The 20,471-nt window shown below is 56.8% G+C and overlaps 3 protein-coding genes across 8 annotated transcripts in view; 2 read left to right on the forward strand and 1 right to left on the reverse strand.

Moving 5' to 3' along the window:
- Positions 1-8,807, forward strand: part of MYRF (myelin regulatory factor) — a 31,658-nt gene extending 22,851 nt beyond the window's left edge. For 3 of the 6 annotated variants that reach the window (XM_032879192.1, XM_032879196.1, XM_032879197.1), the window contains 13 exons: positions 310-470; positions 543-615; positions 884-972; positions 1,267-1,335; positions 1,758-1,838; positions 1,989-2,077; positions 2,186-2,377; positions 2,627-2,878; positions 4,406-4,508; positions 4,749-4,823; positions 5,147-5,252; positions 6,719-6,793; positions 6,997-8,807. In XM_032879192.1, coding sequence (XP_032735083.1) covers positions 310-470; positions 543-615; positions 884-972; positions 1,267-1,335; positions 1,758-1,838; positions 1,989-2,077; positions 2,186-2,377; positions 2,627-2,878; positions 4,406-4,508; positions 4,749-4,823; positions 5,147-5,252; positions 6,719-6,793; positions 6,997-7,077 — 1,446 coding nt within the window. In that variant the 3' untranslated portion in view covers positions 7,078-8,807. The remainder of the gene's footprint in view (positions 1-309; positions 471-542; positions 616-883; positions 973-1,266; positions 1,336-1,757; positions 1,839-1,988; positions 2,078-2,185; positions 2,378-2,626; positions 2,879-4,405; positions 4,509-4,748; positions 4,824-5,146; positions 5,253-6,718; positions 6,794-6,996) is intronic. The other 3 variants (XM_032879193.1, XM_032879194.1, XM_032879195.1) reach the window with 3 other exon arrangements.
- A 1,396-nt stretch (positions 8,808-10,203) lies between these two features.
- TMEM258 (transmembrane protein 258) lies at positions 10,204-13,937 on the reverse strand. The gene is made up of 5 exons (XM_032879904.1): positions 13,910-13,937; positions 13,244-13,539; positions 11,631-11,740; positions 10,911-11,047; positions 10,204-10,312 (listed from the first exon to the last, which is right to left on the reverse strand). The coding sequence occupies exons 1-4, from the start codon at positions 13,935-13,937 to the stop codon at positions 10,921-10,923; spliced, it is 561 nt and encodes a 186-aa protein (XP_032735795.1). The 3' UTR covers positions 10,204-10,312; positions 10,911-10,920.
- FEN1 (flap structure-specific endonuclease 1) lies at positions 13,527-18,118 on the forward strand. Its single transcript, XM_032879199.1, has 2 exons — positions 13,527-13,698; positions 16,360-18,118. Exon 2 carries the CDS (start codon positions 16,381-16,383, stop codon positions 17,521-17,523), a length of 1,143 nt encoding a protein of 380 aa, XP_032735090.1. The 5' UTR covers positions 13,527-13,698; positions 16,360-16,380; the 3' UTR covers positions 17,524-18,118.
- The last annotated feature ends 2,353 nt before the right edge of the window (positions 18,119-20,471 follow it).

Raw genomic sequence — 20,471 nt, forward strand, 5'->3', positions numbered from 1 at the left:
ATGGTGAGGATGAAGTCCTGTGCTTTGGCCTCGGCTGAATAGTGAGGAGCCCAAGCCTGAGACCCCACGTTCATGAGATCGGAGAGGCCGGCACCTCCGAGAGAGTGTTCTGACGGGGGTTAGGGTTGGGAAGCGCAGTTCTGGTGGGCCAGACAGATGGCCCAAGCAACGGGGCAGAGGTGGGGGTGCCGCTTGGAGGCAGGCACGGGGAGGTGGGGGCACTGGGGCTGGCCTGGGTAGGGAAGCGTGGAGGAAACTCCCCGTTGCCCAGGGCTCCCGGGGGCTGACCTTGCCCGTGGCCCGTGGCAGGAGCGCATCTTCATGGAGAACGTGGGGGCCGTGAAGGAGCTGTGCAAGCTCACCGACAACCTGGAGACGCGCATTGACGAGCTGGAGCGCTGGAGCCACAGGCTGGCCAGACTGCGGCGGCTGGACAGCCTCAAGTCCACCGGCAGCTCGGGCGCGTTCAGGTGCGGGCGTGGGCCAGGCAGGGGGACACCCCCTTCCCGGAGGCACCTCTGACCCTGGCCCTCTTGCTGCAGCCATGCGGGGAGCCAGTTCAGCCGAGCGGGCAGTGTCCCCCACAAGAAGAGGCCCCCCAAGGTGGCCAGCAAGGTGAGGCTGGGTGTAGGTGGGAGGCAGGTTGGGCTGGGCCCTCCCTCTCCAGGCTTGCCGACCACGAGGGCTCCTCTCTTCTCCCAGCTCTCTAGCTCTCTGGCCCCATTTCTCCTTCCTCTCCCTTCCTCTCCCCAGCCCCCACCCCCCCCGTAGGAATCATAGGCCTTAGCACCCCCACCTCCAGCAGAGCCCACACCAAGTGACATCATGGGCTCCCTAAGTCTGGGCCTTTTCTGCTTCTTCCCCTTTTCCTCTCGGTCCTCAGCCATCTTCTGTGGTCCCAGACCAGGCCTGCATCAGCCAGCGCTTTCTGCAGGGAACCATCATCGCCCTGGTGGTGGTCATGGCCTTCAGGTGACTTGTGCCCTGGGCTCCAGGGGTGGCTGGCTGGGGGACTTGAGCTGCCCTTGGGGCCAGGCCTGAAGGAAGAGGAAGATGTGGCTGGGAGATGAGACCTGCCTGAGGTCTCAGGGAGGGAAGAGGGTTGCCTCTTTCTGTCCTGTGGCCCTGGGACTGGGGAGACCCGCAGAGAGACATCACTCATTCCCGAGCCCAGCCCCTGGAACCAAGGACTACAGACCCTGCCTGAGGGAGAGGGCCAGAACCGTGGCTCCAGCTCTAACCGTGGCTCTTTTCTGTGGCTCCCAGCGTGGTGTCCATGTCCACACTGTACGTGCTGAGCCTGCGCACCGAGGAGGACCTGGTAGAAACCGATGGGTATGTCCCTGGAGGCCTGGCTGCCGGCCAAGTTGCCAGGACAGGAGGGCTTTGGTGGGCAGACCGGGGGCAGAGGAGCCGTGGAAGCTGTCTTCTCTGATAGGGATGGCGCCTGGGCTCTCAGCCTGCTGGGGCTTGCAGGGGTGGGTGGGAAGGTCTCCCTGGAGGAGGGGCAGCCATGGTCCCCGCTGAAGCCAACGTTTCTACTCAATGCTCCTCAAGGTAGCTGGGCCTCTGCGAGTCAGGGGGCATCTGAGGGGCCCAGGTTGGAAGGGGGGAGTCGGCGGGGACGGAAGGCCAGGGTGGGACCCTGGGCTCTGTCTGCCCGCTTCCACCTCAGTTCCAGGGCTCTCTCTGACCGTGTCTTTTCTCTCTCCTCCCCTGCACCTGTCCCCCTCTTTTTCCTCTCTGCCGCCCCTTAGCTCTTTTGCCGTGTCCACTTCCTGTCTTCTGGCCCTGCTCCGGCCCCAGCACCCTGGGGGGAGTGAGGCCATGTGCCCATGGTACGTGTTTGGACCAAGTCCCCTCCCTCCTTACCTCTGGCTCCTGGCTCCCTGCCTCTTTTCCGCCATCCCTGTCCACCTCTCTGGGACTCCTAGGCCTCCCTGTCCAGGCTCTTGCAGTCCCTCTGAGCTCAGCCCACCCCTCCCCAGCAGGTCCAGCCAGAGCTTTGGGACCACCCAGCTCCGACAGTCCCCTGTGACCACTGGGGTGCCAGGCACACCACCCTCTTTGCTGCTGGGTGCGTGCCTGCGATGGGTCTGGAGGGTGGGGAAGGCGGCAGGGAGCTGTGTTCTGGGAGGGGGCTCAGCTGCCCACCTCTGCCTCATACAGCCTCTGGCTTTCTCAGTTACCACTGGCCTGACCAGCTCGGCCCCGGGTCCGGTCATCCCCACCTTGGACCTGTGCTCCAGCCACCCTTGCCCGGTCGTCTGCTGCTCCTCAGCCACTCCTGGCCCTACCGCAGCCCCTAGTCTTGGCCCCAGCTTTAAACCTGGCCACGGCCTCAGCCCCAGTCCCAGCCCCTCCACCAACAGCTCAGGTATGGCTCTCTCGGCTCCAGGGTTTGCGCTAAAGGGATTTTATATGAGTCCAGAGAAAGGCCCCAAAGACTCATTGTGGGCAGGGTATCCTGGAGCCCAGAATGAGGCTCGGGAGAAAGGTCGGTGGGTCTCCCTGAAGGGATAAAGAGACAGATGGGGGTCACCCAGAATCTGGTGAAGTCCTGGAGAAAGCCAGACAGGAGGCAGCCAGGTCCCTCTTCTCAGCTTATCCCTCATTCTCCCCACAGGCCCCAGCCAGATGGCGTTGCTGCCAGTCACCAACATCAGAGCCAAGTCGTGGAGCCTGTCAGCCAATGGTATTGGCCACTCCAAGCATCCAAAGAGCTCAGAGCCTCTGGCCAGCCCTGCGGTCCCCTTCCCTGGAGGGCAGGGCAAAGCCAAGAACAGCCCCAGCCTTGGTCTCCATGGCCGGACCCGCCGAGGGGTCCCCCAACCTGGCCTGAGCCCTGCTCAGCCCACTCAGGCCCAGGGCCAGCCAGGTACTTGCCCTACCCGTCCCCCCGCCACCCCCACCATCTCAGCTCAGCCAGCAAAGCTCACTGGTCTGGGGCGCATCTCAGCCTGGTCAGCGGAAGGCCCGGCGCAGGACTGTCCACAGACGTCTGCTGGGCATTGCAAAGTCCCGCCGTCAGGCCAGGAGCCCATGTAGCTCTCCTCATTCAGGGCTCACGCATCCCCGCAAGGAAGGGATCATCCTCGTAGGTCAGATAGGGAAACCGGAGCCGGGTCGTGTGGCTGGGCAGCAGCAGACCTGGACTCCCATCCCACGTCTGCCTGATGCCAGGGCCCCAGACGTCACAGAGGAGGCCAGGGGCCTCCCAGGCTTCAGCCCGGTGGCTCTGCTCTTGGTAATGGGCCTCCTTATCAGCTTTCATTTGGTGGTTTTTGTGGCTTAAAGAAAAAAAAAAAAGCTTTGAAACTGGGACTTGCTGAGATTAAAGTACAAAGTGATAGGTAAACCCCACCGGGGGCTGCTCACCGGGCCAGCCATTTCCGGGGCCGCTGCTCTGTGGCTGGCTATGTACAGGGAGCTTGGGGTGATGAAGACAGACATGCCCTGACCCCAGATGGCTCAGACACCTGAGAACACAGTAGTGTACTAACGTGACGGGGCACTGAGGGGATGTGCTAGCAGCTTGGTGACTGGGGAGGGCACTTCGTCCAGGCTGAGGTGGGGAGGTGATCAGGAAGGCCTCCCTGGAGGAGGTGACATTGGAGCTGAGTCTCTGAAGGACCACAGGAGTTTGCCCAGAAGAGAAATGAGAAGGGTACCTTCCATCTTGTCTTTATCTGGTATCTGTCCGTGACCCCAAGGGCATACTGGATCCTGCAGGGTGGGGGTGGGGGTCTTTGCGTGCCTGGGTTGTGCCTCAGGAAGCTGAAAATGTGTCAGGTCCAGCAGATGTTCTGTGGGCCCAGCTTCCCCTTCCTAGGTTGCGGGGGGGCAGGTCAGGCAGCAGCCAGCTCGTAGATGACCCAGAAAGCCTTGTCTCCTTCACCTGCCATGTCACACCTCAGAACCACCGGCCCAGCCCGCCATCTGTGGGGGGGTTCATCCACAGAAGGCCACAAGCCCTCACGAGTGGGGCACTGGGAGGTGTTTAACACTTGGCTCTTGGGGGAAGAGTCCTGATCTGTGGTGAATATTCCCACCGCGGCTAACGTCCGGCCACCAACTTCATGCCGCCGAACTGAACGTGGAGAGACGTGTTTGGGCTGTGTGCGGGCTCCTGTATGCCTCTGGCAAGGGATATGAAGACCCATCCCTGCTCCTGAGGTTCGGGTTCTGCCGAGGAGGCAGAGCTCAGGCTCATGGGAAGGGGCTCGCCATAGTGCTGCCAGGGAAAAGGGTGGTGTGACCCTGGCCTTTGTGGGGGGGTCTGGAAAGAATAACCTAAAACTTATTTATGCTAAGGTGTGAGTGACTGAATGCGAGCCTGGCAAGGAACGGCTTGGCTGCTGCTTATTTGTATCCCACCTTGTCACCCTCCTCCCTGCGCCCACAGCCTCTCTCCTTGCAGACGCAGTGCCCTCCCTGACCTCCATCCAGGTGCTGGAGACTTCAATGCCCATCACCTCCCAGTACTGCGCTCCAGGGGATGCCTGCAGGTGGGCTTGGCTCCCTCCCTTCACCCCAAGGACAGATTCCCTCAGGTGACATGAGCCCAGGCAGTGCGGAGGCCCGGATGTCCTCCCCGTCTTGTCCCCCTCCTGTTCCCCCTCCCCCACCTGCCCCAAGGTGGGGCAGCCCCTTTCCATGGGCTCCAGTACAGACCGGGGGCTGGGGTATTCAGGCAAGGGGCTCCAGCAGGGTAGCCTTGGTCTCAGGAGCCATGTTTGCCCCTGCAGGCCTGGAAACTTCACCTACCGCATCCCCGTCAGCAGCAGCACCCCGCTACACCTCAGCCTGACTCTGCAGATGAAGTGAGTGCCAGCTTGGGGCCTTGGCGGCTCAGGGAAGGGGTCTGAGGGATGCTGACTTTATCCCTTGCTCTGGCTGTGCGACCCTGGAAGTCCCTGGGCTCCTCATCTAGAAACTGCTGTTGTGCATGGTGTGAAGGCCGTGTGGGATGGTAGAGGGGAAAGGGCGGTCTAGGGCCTGACCGGTAGGGCCCATTTTCAAGCTGTGTGAGGACTCGTGGCTTGTTTCGGCAGGGCAGGGGAAGGTGGCCTGGGAGGGCTGGCTGGGGGCAGGGCAGGTTGAGGAACTTGGAACCCCAGTTCCCTGCTAACCGGCCTTCCCCCAGCTCTTCGTCTCCCGTGTCTGTGGCGCTGTGCAGCCTGATGTCGAAGGAGGAGCCGTGCGAGGAGGGGGGCTTCCCACAGAGCCTGCACACCCACCAGGACACCCAGGTAGGAGGCACCTGGGAAGCTGTGGGCCAGGCAGGCCCCAGAGCTTCATTGTCCCTGGCGCAACTGGGCCCCCAATCAGGTGAAGAGAAGGGGCCGGGAGGCAGAGTGATGGCATCTCCACAAGGGACCCTTTAGGCCATGGGCCTCGGGAGCGGAGCATCTCCCACTCCCTGCCCTGCCCAGAGCCCCAGGGAAGAAACCAGTTCCGCCAGGACTAACCTGGGATGAACTCAGTGGTGGCAATGGGGAGGGTATTCTAGGGGTCCTTGGCAGGGAGAGCTAACCTTGTCTGTGCTCAGGGTCAGAAGAGCCGCCCCAAATGTCATGTTTAATGAAGACGATACCTGCAGCATGAGGTCATTGGGGTCAGCTGGGGAAAGAAAAGAGGCCAGTGTCTCAGGAGCAGAAGGGCACGTGCAGAGGTGGGGAGGCCCGGGAGAATGTGGCCTTCCAGCAGAGGTGGACATGTGGCAGCCTGTCCCGCTAGGAGCCGGGAAACAGGAGGAGCCCGGTCCTCAAGTTCAGGCTGGGCAGCGGCATGGTTCAGTCCTCCCGTCCGGAAGACCCCTCAGGCTACCTTGTGGAGGCCTGCCTCCTGCTCTGAGAACCAAATGCCTGTGACCCTTCCTTGTCCAGCTCCTCACTGGCCACATGACCCCCATGGGACCCAAAGTTGTGACTCTCCGCGCAAGCGAAGGGAATGTCTCCTCACCAATTTATGTTGGTTCAACGAAAATGTGTTGGGGTCCCTCTGTCCCAGGCCCTGTGCTGGGCCCAGCTTTGGGGACACAGCGGGAGGCAGGGGTGGACCCAGGCCTTGCCTTGGAAGAATGCACTCCCTAGCTGGGGAGAAAAGATGTGCAGAAAGTAACCTGAGGAGAGGCTGGGGGCGCGGCGGGGGGGCGGTGAGAGCGTCCCAAGAGGCGCAGGCGGAGGCCGAAAGGAGGGGGCGAGCCCAGCCAGCCGCTCACACCATGTGGAGCTCAAGCCCAAGTCCACCTATGGGGAGGCCACGCCAAAATCTCAGCTGGAACACAGGCAAGCCTCAGGATCCCATGCAAGGGAGAGAGCGCGACAGCGCGGGGACCAGTGTGTCAGTCCCCGCGCTGCCGCGCAGTGCATGTGATTTCAAGCAATAGCTCAGCGTCCTCATCTGTACGCGGCGCAATCTTCTCGGGTTGGAATGAGCATGGGGTTCATGAAATACTTTGACGTGCCTGCAGTACAACAGGGAGGGGAGGCAGCAAGGGACGAGGCAGGGACTGGGGGAGGGCTGACGTGTACCTGCAGGTGCCCCGCAGAGTCTGCATAAAGGGGGGGGCTCCCTCCCCTCTCTCTTCCCAGCTCTGACTCCAGCCTCCCTAACCCTTGCCTTGGCGCCCAGGGCTGCAGGGACCATGCTCAGGGCTGCTGGTCGGGATAGGGCCACGGGGCTGTCTTCACCCCTCCCTCTCTCCTCTCTCCAGGGCACCTCCCACCAGTGGCCAGTAATGATCCTGTCTTTCCGAGAATTCACCTACCACTTCCGGGTGGCACTGCTGGTGAGTACAGGCATGCCCTCTGCCCCCAGACGTCCGGGCTCCTGCATCTCAAGTGTGGGGCTCTGGGAAAGGACATGAGGATTCCCGGAGCACATGGCAAGACTTGGGGCACGGTCACAGGTGATATGGCGGGGGGCAGGGGAGCGCTTCTTGCCCCGCACCCCCAGAGCCACCTCACCTGTTCCTGCTGCCCTCTCACCCAGGGTCAGGCCAACTGCAGCGTGGAGGCCCCGGTCCGGCCCGCCACAGACTACTACTTCCATTTCTACCGCCTGTGTGATTGAGCTGCCTTCCCCGAGGCGGCACCACAGCCGGGCCGGGGCCCCGTGTGCCCCTTCCGCACTGGACGCGGCCGCGTCACCTGGAGCCTGCCACCCGCCCAGCTCTCTGCTGCTCACTGGCACATCCCTTGGAGAGACTGATCTGGGCTTGGCCCTCCCCACGACTGGGGAAACTGGAAGTCCTCACACTGGAGTTGCTGTTCCTGCTGGTCGCCCCTCACGCGCTGCATGGGGAGCCAGGGAGACCTCCTGGGGTCGGGACAGGACCAGTCTGTGTGTGTCTGTCCAGCTCTGGTGGTTGGAGGACTGGCTGCAGGGGCCTTGGAGGCAAGGGTAAGCCTGTGACTGTCCAGAGCCGACCCGCCTACTCTCCCCTCTTGAGACTGTGAGCCGCCCCTCTTCTGGAGTGGGGGACCTGCTGCCTTTGACTTGGCCGGAGCCCTAAAAGACTTGGCTGGATCCGTGAGTCCGCGGAGAATATATAGCTCTTACCCTCGAAGCTGCTCCCTGGGGGGTGGCGAGGTGGTGGACCTTTTGGGGTTTGACTGTTACGCTGGACTTGGGACTTTGAAGCTTTAAGTGTGGCCCAGGTCTCTTCTCCCTGGGAGCACTGGCTCCTGAGAGCTCCCAGGGCAACTGAAGTCAGCCCTGGATGGGCTAGAAAGACTGACCATGTGCCTTACGTATACTTAGTGCCTGGCTGAACCAGTGCAGGGGGCCAGGGGGCCCAGGTAGCCTTGGACCCTTGAACCTGGAGCATCCTGGAAGAGAAGTTCCCCGTGAGCCTCCCCTGCCCCCAATGAGTGTTGCAGCCCCACGGCCTGGGCTCCTAGGAGCTTCCAGAGCTTATAGTCACAGCTGGGACCCATCATTATCTCTGAGCAGAGGAGCGGGAATCCCTGCAAGGCAGCGGGCTGGTCTTGGCTGGTACGTGGAGTCAAACAGCTTTTGCTGTTATTGATGAAGTAATTACTAAAATGCACTTAAGCCGGGGCAGGAGTGGAAGGACGGAGAAGGAAAGGCTGGAGAAGTCCAGAGCTCTCGGGAGACACTTCACCAGACAGGGCCCTGGCTCTGGTCTGTCCCAGGGAGGCTTCAGACACCCATCCTGCTCCCGACCACCGCGATTCTGGCTTCTCCCTCCTCTCTTGTCTGCTGGCGACTTTGTCTCCCCAGATCGAGGGCTCCCATGTTGGGCTCAACTAGCCCATGGCTGGCAGGAGACTCCATCTCCGCCCTCTCCCCCTGGAGGTGGAGCAGTGGGCTTGTGTTGCCGAAGTCTTAACTCAAGTGCCAGTGTTACAGGAACCGTCCTTAGTGGGAGCCTGGAGCGTTCTGAGGTCAAAGCCAGGCTCACCGAAGGAGTGTGGGAAGCATTTAGCCACACCTACACGGGTTCAATAAGGGGAACAGGAATCGCCACCCCTGCCCCGCGGTATTCTGCCACCTCTTTGGGAACCAGGCCTTACCCCTCTCCGACCTCTCATGCTCAGCTCTGAATGGGAGACCTTTCTGTGGGGAGTGGAAATCTTTGAGAAGCCTGTGAGGCACAGGCCCCCTTCGGCCACGGGTCTCAAAGCACTTATCCTCAGGGGAATTGGGGGATAGGGATACCCCACCTCCCAGCTCCCTCCCCAGTGTGGCTCTGCTCCCTCATTCTGACATAGGAATTGCATGGCTCCCCACACCATGCAGGGGGCCGGGCCTTACTTAGGACTACTCTGTTCTCTATCCACCCCCCCCCCCCCCCCGCACTGGGCAGTGGGGGGTGACCCTCCTGAAATGCCTTAAAACTGGTGAGCCCCACCCTTTGTAATAGGATTCTGGGGCTTTCTTAGTGAGGGTGCCTGTCTGTGGACTGTGGCCCCTCAGTCCTTAACTGGAAAGTGACCCTCCACTGCCCGTGGAGCCCTTCTGGACACAGCACAGCCCCAATCTGGTTAGCAGCTGGCTGTTTCCATGCCTGAGGAGGGATCCTCAGTGCAAGGATTGGGGCCAAGCTGGGGTTCCAAGCTGCTTGGGAGGTGGGGGGGGGGTCAACCTTGGACCAAAGTTGCCTTAAGCCCATGAAGGTAAAAGGGCTTCAGGGAAGGGGAGTGGGTCACCTGCTGGAGGCTGACAGCTGCCCAGCTGGCACTGGTAAGTGGGAGTCTTGGCTCCCTTCCCTATGTGGGGTCCAGCAGCCAACCCTCCCTTCCTCTCTCCCCCTTGGCATTTATTCCTGTAGCCACTGGGTTAATCTCCCCCAAGCTTCAAGCTGTACATAGGGCCTCTCAATGCACGAGTCTCTCTGCCCATATCGTATCCTCTCCCTCCACGAAGGCCTGCATGTGCATAGAGCGCCCCTCCCTCCCGGTTAACCCCCAGCCCCCGTCCCTGAGTGCTGACTCCTCTATTTATCGTGTACCAACTCTGACTCTGCAGTGGGCAGAGGGAAGCAGCCCTGGGCCTGCTTTCTTCCTGCTCCTGTTCTTTTCTTCCGAAGTAAATATACGTATATAAATAAATGTAAAAATATGGCTTTGTATCTGACCTTGCCTCCCCTTCTCTTCTTGAGACTGTTGTGGTAGGAGACAGAGTCATCTGTGGGGCTCAGACCAGCTGGAGTCTCTGGGGTTCCTGGGCCAGACGGATGCCTTGTATCCCGTTATCCTTAGCTTCATGCTAGGCTTGGGAACAGGACTCAGCAGCACCCCACCCCACCCCCCTACCACATCCCATGGACCTACCGCTGCCCCACCCGGGTTAAAGGAGCCATCCGAGGGTAACACTCCTCTGGGGGACAAGCTGAGCCTTGGGAAGGTCCCCAGCACACAGAAGGGTGGCTATATTTAGAAGATGGAATTGGCTCAGGGCAGACTTGATTGGCGTGAGTTCCCAGAGAAGTCTGCTCTAAAAACAGCAGAAGGATAGGCCTGGCCCCTTCCTATCCACGGAGCTTTAAATTCCAAGGACAGACACCCCTCGCATACCCGCCTCACCCCTCACAGGTAGAGAAAGCAGGGCTTCCCAGCAGCAGGAACCAACTGAAAGGCAGAAGAAAAACAGGAAGGGGTGGGACCGGGGAAGTCACCTGGGGCCTGGCGCCACTCCACTGCCTCCCAACTCTGTGGAATGGGCACCAGACGGGGCGGTCACACATCTGCCTTTATTGGGAGCAGCGGGTGGGACACTTTCAGCAACAGTAAAAAAATTAATTTACAAAAGCAGGAATTCAGTGAAGCCGCCTGACTGGAACCTGAAAGAGGAGAAGGAGGTATCAAAATGAGATCGATGACCCTTCTTTCCACCTCCTCTTCTCACTGGGCCCTGTGCTCCTGGGGCAAGGGCTGACAGGCCCACTGCTCTGAAGCTGGGCCACCAAAGCCGATTCTCAGTGACCTGTTCGGTGGATTATCTGCAGCAAGGGTTTTGGGTTTTTTTTTTTTAAATCACTTAGTCAAGATTTATTTTAATGACTGAAAACATTCAAACTAACCACAGTGGTACTCCTTGCGGCCAGATTCTGACCCCCTTTTAATCCATTCCCAAGCAGCCTCACCAGGTCAATGGTGTATGATATATAAGGAGGCAAATGTCTAACATGGGAAGACTGCGCCCACAGCCCTACAAAGTATATCCCAAAGCCCAATCAAGGCCCTGGGCAGTGTGCAGAACTTAGAATCACAACATAGGACACAGATCCTCATTTGGGACAGGGAAAGAGGCACACATGCCTGGTGTCCCTCTCCACTCTGCAGTCTGTCACCATTAACCAAAGTGTCACACAGGCCCGAGGACCCCGCTAACGGGGATGTGGGAAACTTCTCTAGTGCCCACCCTGTCACAGCTCTTACCCTTGGGAGCTCATACGTAGATGCCAACCCAGAGCAGCAGGAAGAGGACTCCAAAACCCATGAAGAGCGAGGCCACCAAGGAGATGAGGAGCTCTTTGTAGATATCCCGAGTGTATTTGGTGGAGGTAACCTCATAACTGACAGGCTGATTAAGGAGAAGCAAAGGGATGGACTGGGTAGGACAAGAAGCCTGGTCAGTGCAGCGCCAGGAAAAAGGTACACAGTGAGCCTTCCAGAAGGCTTGCCTGGCTCAGGACAGCCAGGAAGTGGGGCCTGAGAGATGACCTGGTCTCTGTTGCTTCATACCAGCCCTCAACCAGCCATGAAGGAAATCAGGCCCAGAGGGGTTAGGTCACTTGCCCCAGGTCACACAGCTAGCAGACAGTGGAACTGACACTAGTCCGCAGATCTCTTGCCGCCTGAGCATTCCCTTCTTTTGCCACTTTTCCAACTTCAGACCCCCTATCCCCAACCTCCAGCCCAGCCAGGTCTTCTGTTCATGATCCTGGAAATCTGAAGAGCAAACTAAGCTCCCCTGAACTTGGGAAATAAGGCCAGCACCTGATCTTGGACATCAACAGCTTTTCTCCAACCTCCTTACCTTCCCCCTATCCCCACACCAGAGCAAAACCAGCAGCGTGCATGTACCCAGCACAGTTTCTCCCTCAGTTTCCCCACATTGCTAATTCTGGCCTCACTGGCTGCTCAGTAAAAGGATACACGAAGAACCAGGCCGTAAAGAACATGCCAATTGCCAACAGCACCACGGTCAGATGAGGGAAGACAGCAGGGTTCACTGGGCTGGTGTATCTGCTCATGGCCTCGAGCTCCTAGGGGATGGCATGAGATCAGAGCTATCAAAGAATCCCAGGACTTCAATCTGAGGGGGGAGTATGAGGTCATCAAGGAGCCTCCTCCTTCTAGGACTGTTGAAGGTCTGTTTCCGCCTGGGAAATATAGAAGTCCTCCAGAACCAACATCAAGCAATTCCATTTGGAAATGATATCAATGGTATCTTAAACTAAAGGTGGAACTTTTGCTTTTTCAATATGAGAGAGGAACGGCAGCTGAGAGTCAGAGGCTGACACAGAAGGTGACTGATTGGCTATCCATCAGTGGTCCCTAACATTTTTTGAGACCACTGATGACCATGAAAAAAAATGTGATTAAAAGTATGGACCCCACCCAGGGTAAACCACAAGCAAGAAAAGATATGCCTGTAACTTTAGAAACTCTATGGACCCATGTCTGTAGACACCAAGCTCAGAATTCTGCTGTAATCCAGAGCCTGGGCTGGGACCCAATCTCAACGTCTACACCTGTATTCTTCCCACTACGCTATTAATGGAATCTCAGGCTCTACTAGGAAAGACTTCAGTTAATAATCTGGCTCTACTGAATAGCACGAGTCTCAGTAAAACAGTTATAATAACACCACTCACAGAGTTGATGTATGATTTAAGAAAGATGACAAACGTCAAAGCAACTAGCTCACTTCTTGGCATAGAGTAGTCGTTCAAAAAGTGTTTGTTTCCTTCCCAAGCTTACAGGGAAGATTATGAGATAATGCTCGTGAAGGAGGGCTGTAAACGGCAAAGTTCTGTACAAATGCTGACTTCCAGTGTCACTCACCAGCCAACGCTCCTAATGTCCAGAACATAACAACTCTAGAGAGAGAAACTGACCCCATTGTTCTAGGAGACACTGGAATTCAATTCAGTAAACATTTATGGGCCCCCCTCCCCCCAAAAATGATAAAGACAACGGCTGCCATTCATTGGGCCTCCAATTGCAGGCCCTGTGTTTGGCACTGGGGATACAAACATGAATAGACAACATCCCAGAGCTAGAGGCACGTCAGATGGTGGTCACTAGGAGGCGTGGCAGATAACAAAGAAGTCCATGACATGTGGCAAGAGGTCTGTACGGAGGTTGTGGGAGCTCCCAGGAGAGAGCGGCCAAGTCGGCCGTCCACCACCAAGAAAGTTGAACATCTGCCCTGGGCCTCGTAGGATGAGTAGGAGTTCAACAGGAGGAAGAAGTTCCCACACAGAGATAACAGCTTAATCGCAGGTAACAGAGATAAGAGCCCAAGGTATTAAAAACGCACCTCACACGCCTCACCCCTTAAAAGTCAAGAGATCAAAACCTCAGCCTAACGAGTCCCAGGCAAGGGGCTTCCCTTTCCGCCCCCTAAGCCCAAGCCGGAGGATACAGGAGCCTCCGGCTGTCTGGATCTCGGGCTTCTGAGGCCTTCGCGAGAGAAACCGAGTGTGGAACGGGCCCCAAGGGGTCCTCACAGTCCCGTCCAGAACACCCCTCAACCCCCTCACCATTTTGCCAGGCACGGGGTCATCCACCGCTCCGCCACCGGAATAACACGTCGGCAGGGGCAGGCGCACTGGTCTGCGGAAGAGGACGTGCCCCCCCGCGCGAATGGCATTGTGGGATTTGTAGGCCTGTGGGTTAGGGTGTAGAGGGGGCTGCGGCCTGTAGGCGCCTGCTGTAGAGCTGGGGCAAGGGTACCGCAGAGCCGCTGAGAGGGTTCGCTCTCCCCGGCGGGACTGTTTGGCCCAAGGGAAACTGACCGAGGGCGGGGGTCGGGCCCGACCCCACACTTCCCGGGAGGCTGTGCGCGGCGGCAGTCACGTGACGGGAGCGCGGGCTTTGGAAGACAGCGGAGCGCGACAGGATCCGCGGCGGAGCTCAGGAGGGTGCGGGGCAGAGCAGCGTCCTGGGCAGCCCCCGACCCAGCGCTACTGTCGAGGCCTCGCGCTCCAAAGGCCAGGTGAGACCGGGTGGGAAGCGTGTCCGAGGGCGGCGGGGTCCACCTCACTCTGGGTGTTGGGGCGGGGGGCGGGGGGCTGTCTGCCGCGCGCGGGGCGGAGGCCAGAGCGCGGGCCCGCCACCTTCCCGCTCTGCGGCTCGAACCGGTCGCCTAACCTCCCTTCATTTGTGGAAGGCGGGAGATAGCTTGCACCCTCTGGGCCGTTGGGTACTTTGACCAAGATCCTGGATGAGAAACATTTTGGAGACTTCACTGGTTTAGACCCCTTTGCCGCCTGCCGCTGTTGGGGGCTGCGGGGGCTAGCCGGCCGGCAGGCACGGACCCCTCGGTCAGCCTTCTAGCCAAGCAGCCGGCCTGAGGCGGGACCCGGCGATCGAGTGGCTTCTGCCGGAGGAACGGTTCCGGGCACCCCGTGTATGGCAGGAGCCAGAGGATGGCGGGAGGAGGGCACGGCTGAGCAGCAGTGAGAAAGGGCAGGGCTTCTCCCGGACTGTGAAGGTAGGTTGGGAAGCAGAGCACGGAGGATCTTGACAGCAGGTTGAGGTGTTAGGACTTCAGTAGAAGCGAGGATTGTAGCTTTATGATGCTTTAGAAAGAATCCTCCAAAGTGGGAGCAGCGAAAAGGTCTAGTGTCATCTTTCTTGGAGTGTTGGACGCATGCCACCAGTGGACACACGATGGCTTTATTTATTTATTAAGATTTTATTTATTTATTTGAGAGAGAGAGAGTGTGTGAGAGGGGAGAGGGTCAGAGGGAGAAACGGACTCCCTGCTGGCTCTATCCGGGGACTCTGGGATCATGACCTGAGCTGAAGGCATTCGCTTAACCAACTGAGCCACTCAGACGCCCCACACGATGACTTTAAATGGCATCCAAAAAATCCTTTTTAGCAGTCACACATTTGACACGTTAAAATATAACTGGTAGGACACAGGCATTACTGCTTAAGAGGAGTTCTCTTTTTCAACTTACCTTCGTTTTTAAAACAATGGTGTCCCTTTAAAATATTATGTGGATGAAAGTCCGGGTTTTAGATGGGAGTGGCGGAAAAAATCTGGGAAGGTGGTTTGGGTCTGACCGAAGTCCGGGAAGCACTGCCCTAGGAAATACTTGTAAAGGGGCCTGAACCACAGAAGTGCCAAGTGGGAATAAGCAACTCCAGCTTGCCAGCTTCCTAGATCAGGACCTAGGGTCAGGTAGGAGCCATGGAGTTCACGCTTCCGACTTAGTGGTGGGGAGAAAATACAAAGGGAAAGAGTTAAAATTTCTAGCAACATCGTGGTAGGAGTAGAAACCAGGTGCAGTGCTGAGGGGACACTGAGGGGAGACTTGAGCCGCAGTGTGTGAGAAAGCCACATAACTCTTGTTCACGTATGGTCTTTTTTTTTTTTTTTAAGATTTTATTTATTTATTTGACAGAGACAGATCACAAGTAGGCAGAGAGGCAGGCAGAGAGAGAGGGGGAAGCAGGCTTCCTGCTGAGCAGAGAGCCTGATGTGGGGCTCGATCCCAGGACCCCGAGATCATAACCCTGGCCGAAGGCAGAGGCTTAACCTACTGAGCCACCCAGGTGCCCCTGTTCACCTATGGTCTCTACCAGTCCTCCTTAGGGCTGCTGTATCAGCCAGGATTCTCCAGAGAAACAATAAGGTATAGGATATGGACAGATGTAAGGAGATTTATGTTAAGGAATTGTTTTAAGGAATATTTTAAGGAATTATTTTAAGGAATTAAGAGGTTGGCAAGGTTGAAAATGATCGGGCTGGCACGCGGGCTGGAAACTCATGCAGGAGTTGATGGTGCAGTCCTCAGGCAGAATTTCTTTGGGAAACCGTTATTGCCGCCAAGGCCTTAAGGCTGATTGAATGAGGTCCACCCATGCGATGGAGGATAATCTCCTTTGCTTAAAGTTAACTGATGATGTCACAAAATTACCTTCACACCAACACCGGGATTGGCGTTAGAGTAAATAACCGGGCGCAGCAGCCTAGCCAAGTGGGCTCATAAAACTAACCGGCACCACTGCTAAGAGGTGGGGAGCCAGAGGAATGAGTTGGGGGTGTTGAGTGACTGGCATAAAGGTACAGAGGAGGAATGTATGACTTGTCAGTGAGTTGGCAAGAAGATAGATAACTCGTGTTTATTTGGCCGCTGTACACATTCAGCTTTGTATTATGGTTGCTTTTGTACTCGTGTCATCTCTGTTTAGCCAGTATTTGCTTGTCCAGGGCTTGGTTCTGTCTCCACATTATGGCTCCTCAGGCCAGGGTAGGCACTGTCCTCTGGACTCGTGGGGTCCTCGATGCCCACGCCAGTGGTAGCCCTTACTGCGTGCGAGCCCTATTGTTGCCTTATCCATGACACCTTAAGTCCCTCAACATCAGCAGGATCTTATTCCTCTTAACACCCAGTTTTTTCCTCCGATACCCGGGAAGCCTTAGTATTAATTGAGTGGCCTCACTTGCTAGAGGGTAAGTTTTTTTTGCTAATGGCGACCTTGTCTCGTTCATCTTTTCGTCTTCTGCGGTCCCATATGGGCGTCCTTCTTGTTGTGCTCAGTTTGTTCAGTCGAAGGCATGAAGTTGGTGGGATAGCACCGTGATCCTTTGCATCCTTTAAGTTCCTCCTCTTCTCACTTTACTCCTTTCTTTCTTTTTCAGCTGCCCGTCCTCTGTATTGCTATGGGAATTCAAGGCCTGGCCAAACTGATTGCTGATGTGGCCCCTAGTGCCATTCGGGAGAATGACATCAAGAGCTACTTTGGCCGCAAGGTGGCTATTGATGCCTCTATGAGCATTTATCAGTTCCTGATTGCAGTTCGCCAGGGTGGGGATGTGCTGCAGAATGAGGAGGGGGAGACCACCAGCCACCTGATGGGCATGTTCTACCGCACCATCCGCATGATGGAGAACGGCATCAAGCCCGTGTATGTCTTCGACGGCAAGCCACCACAGCTCAAGTCGGGTGAGCTGGCCAAGCGCAGCGAGCGGCGGGTGGAGGCGGAGAAGCAGCTGCAGCAGGCTCAGGCCGCGGGGGCGGAGGAAGAGGTGGAAAAGTTTACTAAGAGGCTGGTAAAGGTCACCAAGCAGCACAATGACGAGTGCAAGCATCTGCTGAGCCTCATGGGCGTCCCGTACCTTGATGCGCCCAGTGAGGCCGAGGCCAGCTGTGCCGCCCTCGTGAAGGCTGGCAAAGTCTATGCTGCGGCCACCGAGGACATGGATTGCCTGACCTTTGGCAGCCCCGTGCTAATGCGGCACCTGACTGCCAGTGAGGCCAAGAAGCTGCCCATCCAGGAATTCCACCTGAGCCGGATTCTGCAGGAGCTAGGCCTGAGCCAGGAGCAGTTTGTAGATCTGTGCATCCTGCTGGGCAGCGACTACTGCGAGAGCATTCGGGGCATTGGGCCCAGGCGGGCCATGGGCCTCATCCAGAAGCACAAGAGCATCGAGGAGATTGTGCGGCAGCTTGACCCCAGCAAGTACCCGGTGCCGGAAAACTGGCTCCACAAGGAGGCCCAGCAGCTCTTCCTGGAGCCCGAGGTGCTCGACCCAGAGTCTGTGGAGCTGAAGTGGAGCGAGCCAAACGAAGAGGAGCTCGTCAAGTTCATGTGTGGCGAAAAGCAGTTCTCTGAGGAGCGAATCCGCAGTGGCGTCCGGCGGCTGAGCAAGAGCCGCCAAGGCAGCACCCAGGGTCGCCTGGATGATTTCTTCAAGGTGACTGGCTCGCTCTCTTCAGCTAAGCGCAAGGAGCCAGAGCCCAAGGGATCTGCTAAGAAGAAGGCAAAGACTGGGGCAGCAGGGAAGCTCAAAAGGGGAAAATAAATGCGTTTCCCCTCCTAGCGCCTTGACCCCAGAATGTCTACCTTCTCGTACCCTCGGGAGCTAGCGCTAGAGAAACCGCTGGGGGCGGGGAGGGGATTGCATTGCTTCTCTAGCTCTAGCCTTCTCGGTAGTGCTTTTCCCTTTTGTACTTGATCTGATGGCAGGAACGCCACAGAGCTACTTTGTTTTCTTCTTTTTTAGCTCAGGAGAGTATGTCCCGCTCAAAACAGCTCTCAGGCAATTTAAGGGACACTGAATCTATTGTTAATGAAGAGGGAGTGGGAGATAAACCGTAGAGACAGCCGACTGGACTAAAATGATTTCCTGGCTGGCCACCTGGTGGCTGACAGGAGTGGGTGGTGGCACCAGACTGCACTCATCTCTGGTTCAGCCTTGACCCACCCTGTGGGACAGCCATCAGGAAGACTGAGCCTTAACAGTTGGGGAGAGCTGGAGTCCCTGGAGTTGGCAAGAAGGGTCCGATTACTGTGTGTCCTGGGGTGGGGGCTGACACTTGAACTTGCTATGTAACTTGAGTCTTCACAGTGGTTATTTAGAGGTGTAAGATGGCGAAATTCTAATGTCCTCTCTGAGGCAGCAGAGTAGAGACTTCGGGATAAGATGCTATTTTCATGTGCTATATTTGTTTTTGTTTTAAAGATACGAGAAAAGAGTCAATAAAATTATAAAAACAAACCAGAATGTCATGTTCTCTGACAACTTTGAAAACATCTCGAGTGCCTCCAGGCTTCAGGCAGTATAATGTTCTTTTCGCGCTGAAGAGAACTCTCGGGAAGTGTACCGTTACAAGAGGTTTGAGAGTGGCCACAAGGTGGCGCCACGCCCCACAGAAGGGCTAAGGCTGCTTTGGCTGTATTTAAGCCATTTGGAGAAAGGCCTGGTTTAACTTAACCAGGAAAGAAATTTGAATAAATTGAATGGATTTCTAGTTTCCCACCTACTGTGTGGGGGAAGGAGCACCTTTGAGAAAGCCTCACAGTTTTGATCAGCTACTTCATAGCATCTAAGCATTTTCCTTACCAGTTTATAAATTGTGAAAAAACCACTTCAGAGATTACTTCTGTGTTTCTTTTGTGACATCAAATTCAGGCTGCTGTTTCCCATGGAGATGGAATGTTTGAACAGTTTTATAGTCCTGACAAAACTTGGTGGGGAGTTTCTAATTTTTTAGCATTCCTGTCACTGCCATTTGAAGTTAACAGGCACACTTAAGCAATCTGAAATTTAAACTGCCAATATTCTAACAGATTAAGCAGGTAGAAGACTAAAGACTGGTGGTCTTCAAAATTTCTCACAGGGCAACGTATTTTTCGAGTGCAATCTTACGTGGAACCTCAGGATATGAGCTTCTCTGGTTGAAGGAGGAGTGGGACTGTTAGGGTCCGTGATCAAAGAACGAGACTGATATAAAGCAAAAATCAAAGCTTTATTTCACGCCAAGCATCAAAAATCAAACTGAGCGGTCAGGGCTGTCTCTTACGAAAAGGTGATGACGATGACCCCGGCAAGTCCACTCCCAACGTGGCTGCTCTGGACAAGGCCTTTCTGTAGATGAGGCCACTCTGGACGAGGCCACTTGCAGGACGAGGCCGCAGCTGATGAGGTCGCTCCTCAGACAGGGCTGCTCCCCGGAAAGGCTGCTCCCCGGACAAGGGCTGCTCCGGCGAGGCCGCTCCTCGGATAAGGCTGCTCACAAAAAGAGGCCACTCTGGAGGAAGCCTCTTTCCTGACGAAGCTGCTCCCCGGAATGGCACAGCTCCAGCGAGGCTGCGGCTCAGGGTATCAAGGCCGCTCCTGGCAGCGAGGCCATTCGCAGCAAGGTTGCTGGCGTCTAGGCCTTTCCCCGCTGTGTGTCAGCGGGGCCGCTGGTGTCGGGACCGCTGGCGTCAAGACCGCTGGCGGCTCGGCTGCTGCTGGAGTGCTGGGACCTCTGGCGTGCTGGGACAGCTGGCATCGGGACCGCTGGCGTCAGGACCGTTGGCGTCGGGACCGCTGGTGTCAGGACCGCTGGCGGCTCGGCTGCTGCTGGAGTGCTGGTGGCTCCGCTGCTTCCCGTGGCGCCGCTACCGAAGCCGTGGTGTGGGCAGGGCTGCGGGCGTTGGGGCCGCCGGAGGCTCGTCTAGCTCTGACAAGAGCTGTCACAACTTTCACAGCTCTTACAAGAGCTGTCACAGCTTTCTTCTGCTCCCACCGACTCTCCTTCCTCTTCTCCCGCCGACTCTTCTCTCTGCTGCTCCCGCTGACTCTTCTACTGCTTCTTCTTCCTTCGACAGCTCTCCTTCTCCCCCTTGCCAGCCTCGCAGACCAACCTTTATGGGGGCGGTTGAGCCCCGCCCCTACACAGGTAGCCAATTGAATCCTAATTCACCCAGTGGATATACCCACGCCACACCGATTGGACGTCTTCACCCGGCCTGCCCCGCCCCTACTTCTGGGGTCCACAAGCTAGTTCCTCTGGGAGGGGCAGGCCCTTACAGGACATAGTCTTCCCAGCAGTACTCTCATAACTAGGGGACTCCCAAACCACTGGTGTAGATGGAAAGTTCTATTCTGAGGGCAGGGATCTTGGTTTTGGTTACTGCTGTATCCATCATTGGATGGAATGGGTTTTCTGACTGGACCAAGCCACGCAACTTTTGGGAGCACCAAGTAATCTAAGTTTGTGGTAATGATGATGGGGCCCAGGGGTGGAAAAACTTCCTTAGGGAGTGAGTGATGGCCTCAGTGCTGTAGCTTTAGTTAAGGGCTTGTACCCTGTGGTAGTCAGACATGTAGAGTGGTTTTCCTTTCTTCTTTTTGGTTTTTTTTTTGGTTTATTAAGATTTTTATTTATTTATTTGAGAGAGAGAGAAGGAGCACAATCAGGGGAAGCCATAGAAGCAGAGGGAGAAGCAGGCTCCCCACTGAGCAGGGAGCCGGATGTGGGA

The sequence above is a fragment of the Lontra canadensis genome, unplaced genomic scaffold (assembly GCF_010015895.1).
Source record: "Lontra canadensis isolate GAN:19392208 unplaced genomic scaffold, GSC_riverotter_1.0 scaffold66, whole genome shotgun sequence".
NCBI classification, from domain to species: Eukaryota; Metazoa; Chordata; class Mammalia; order Carnivora; family Mustelidae; genus Lontra; species Lontra canadensis.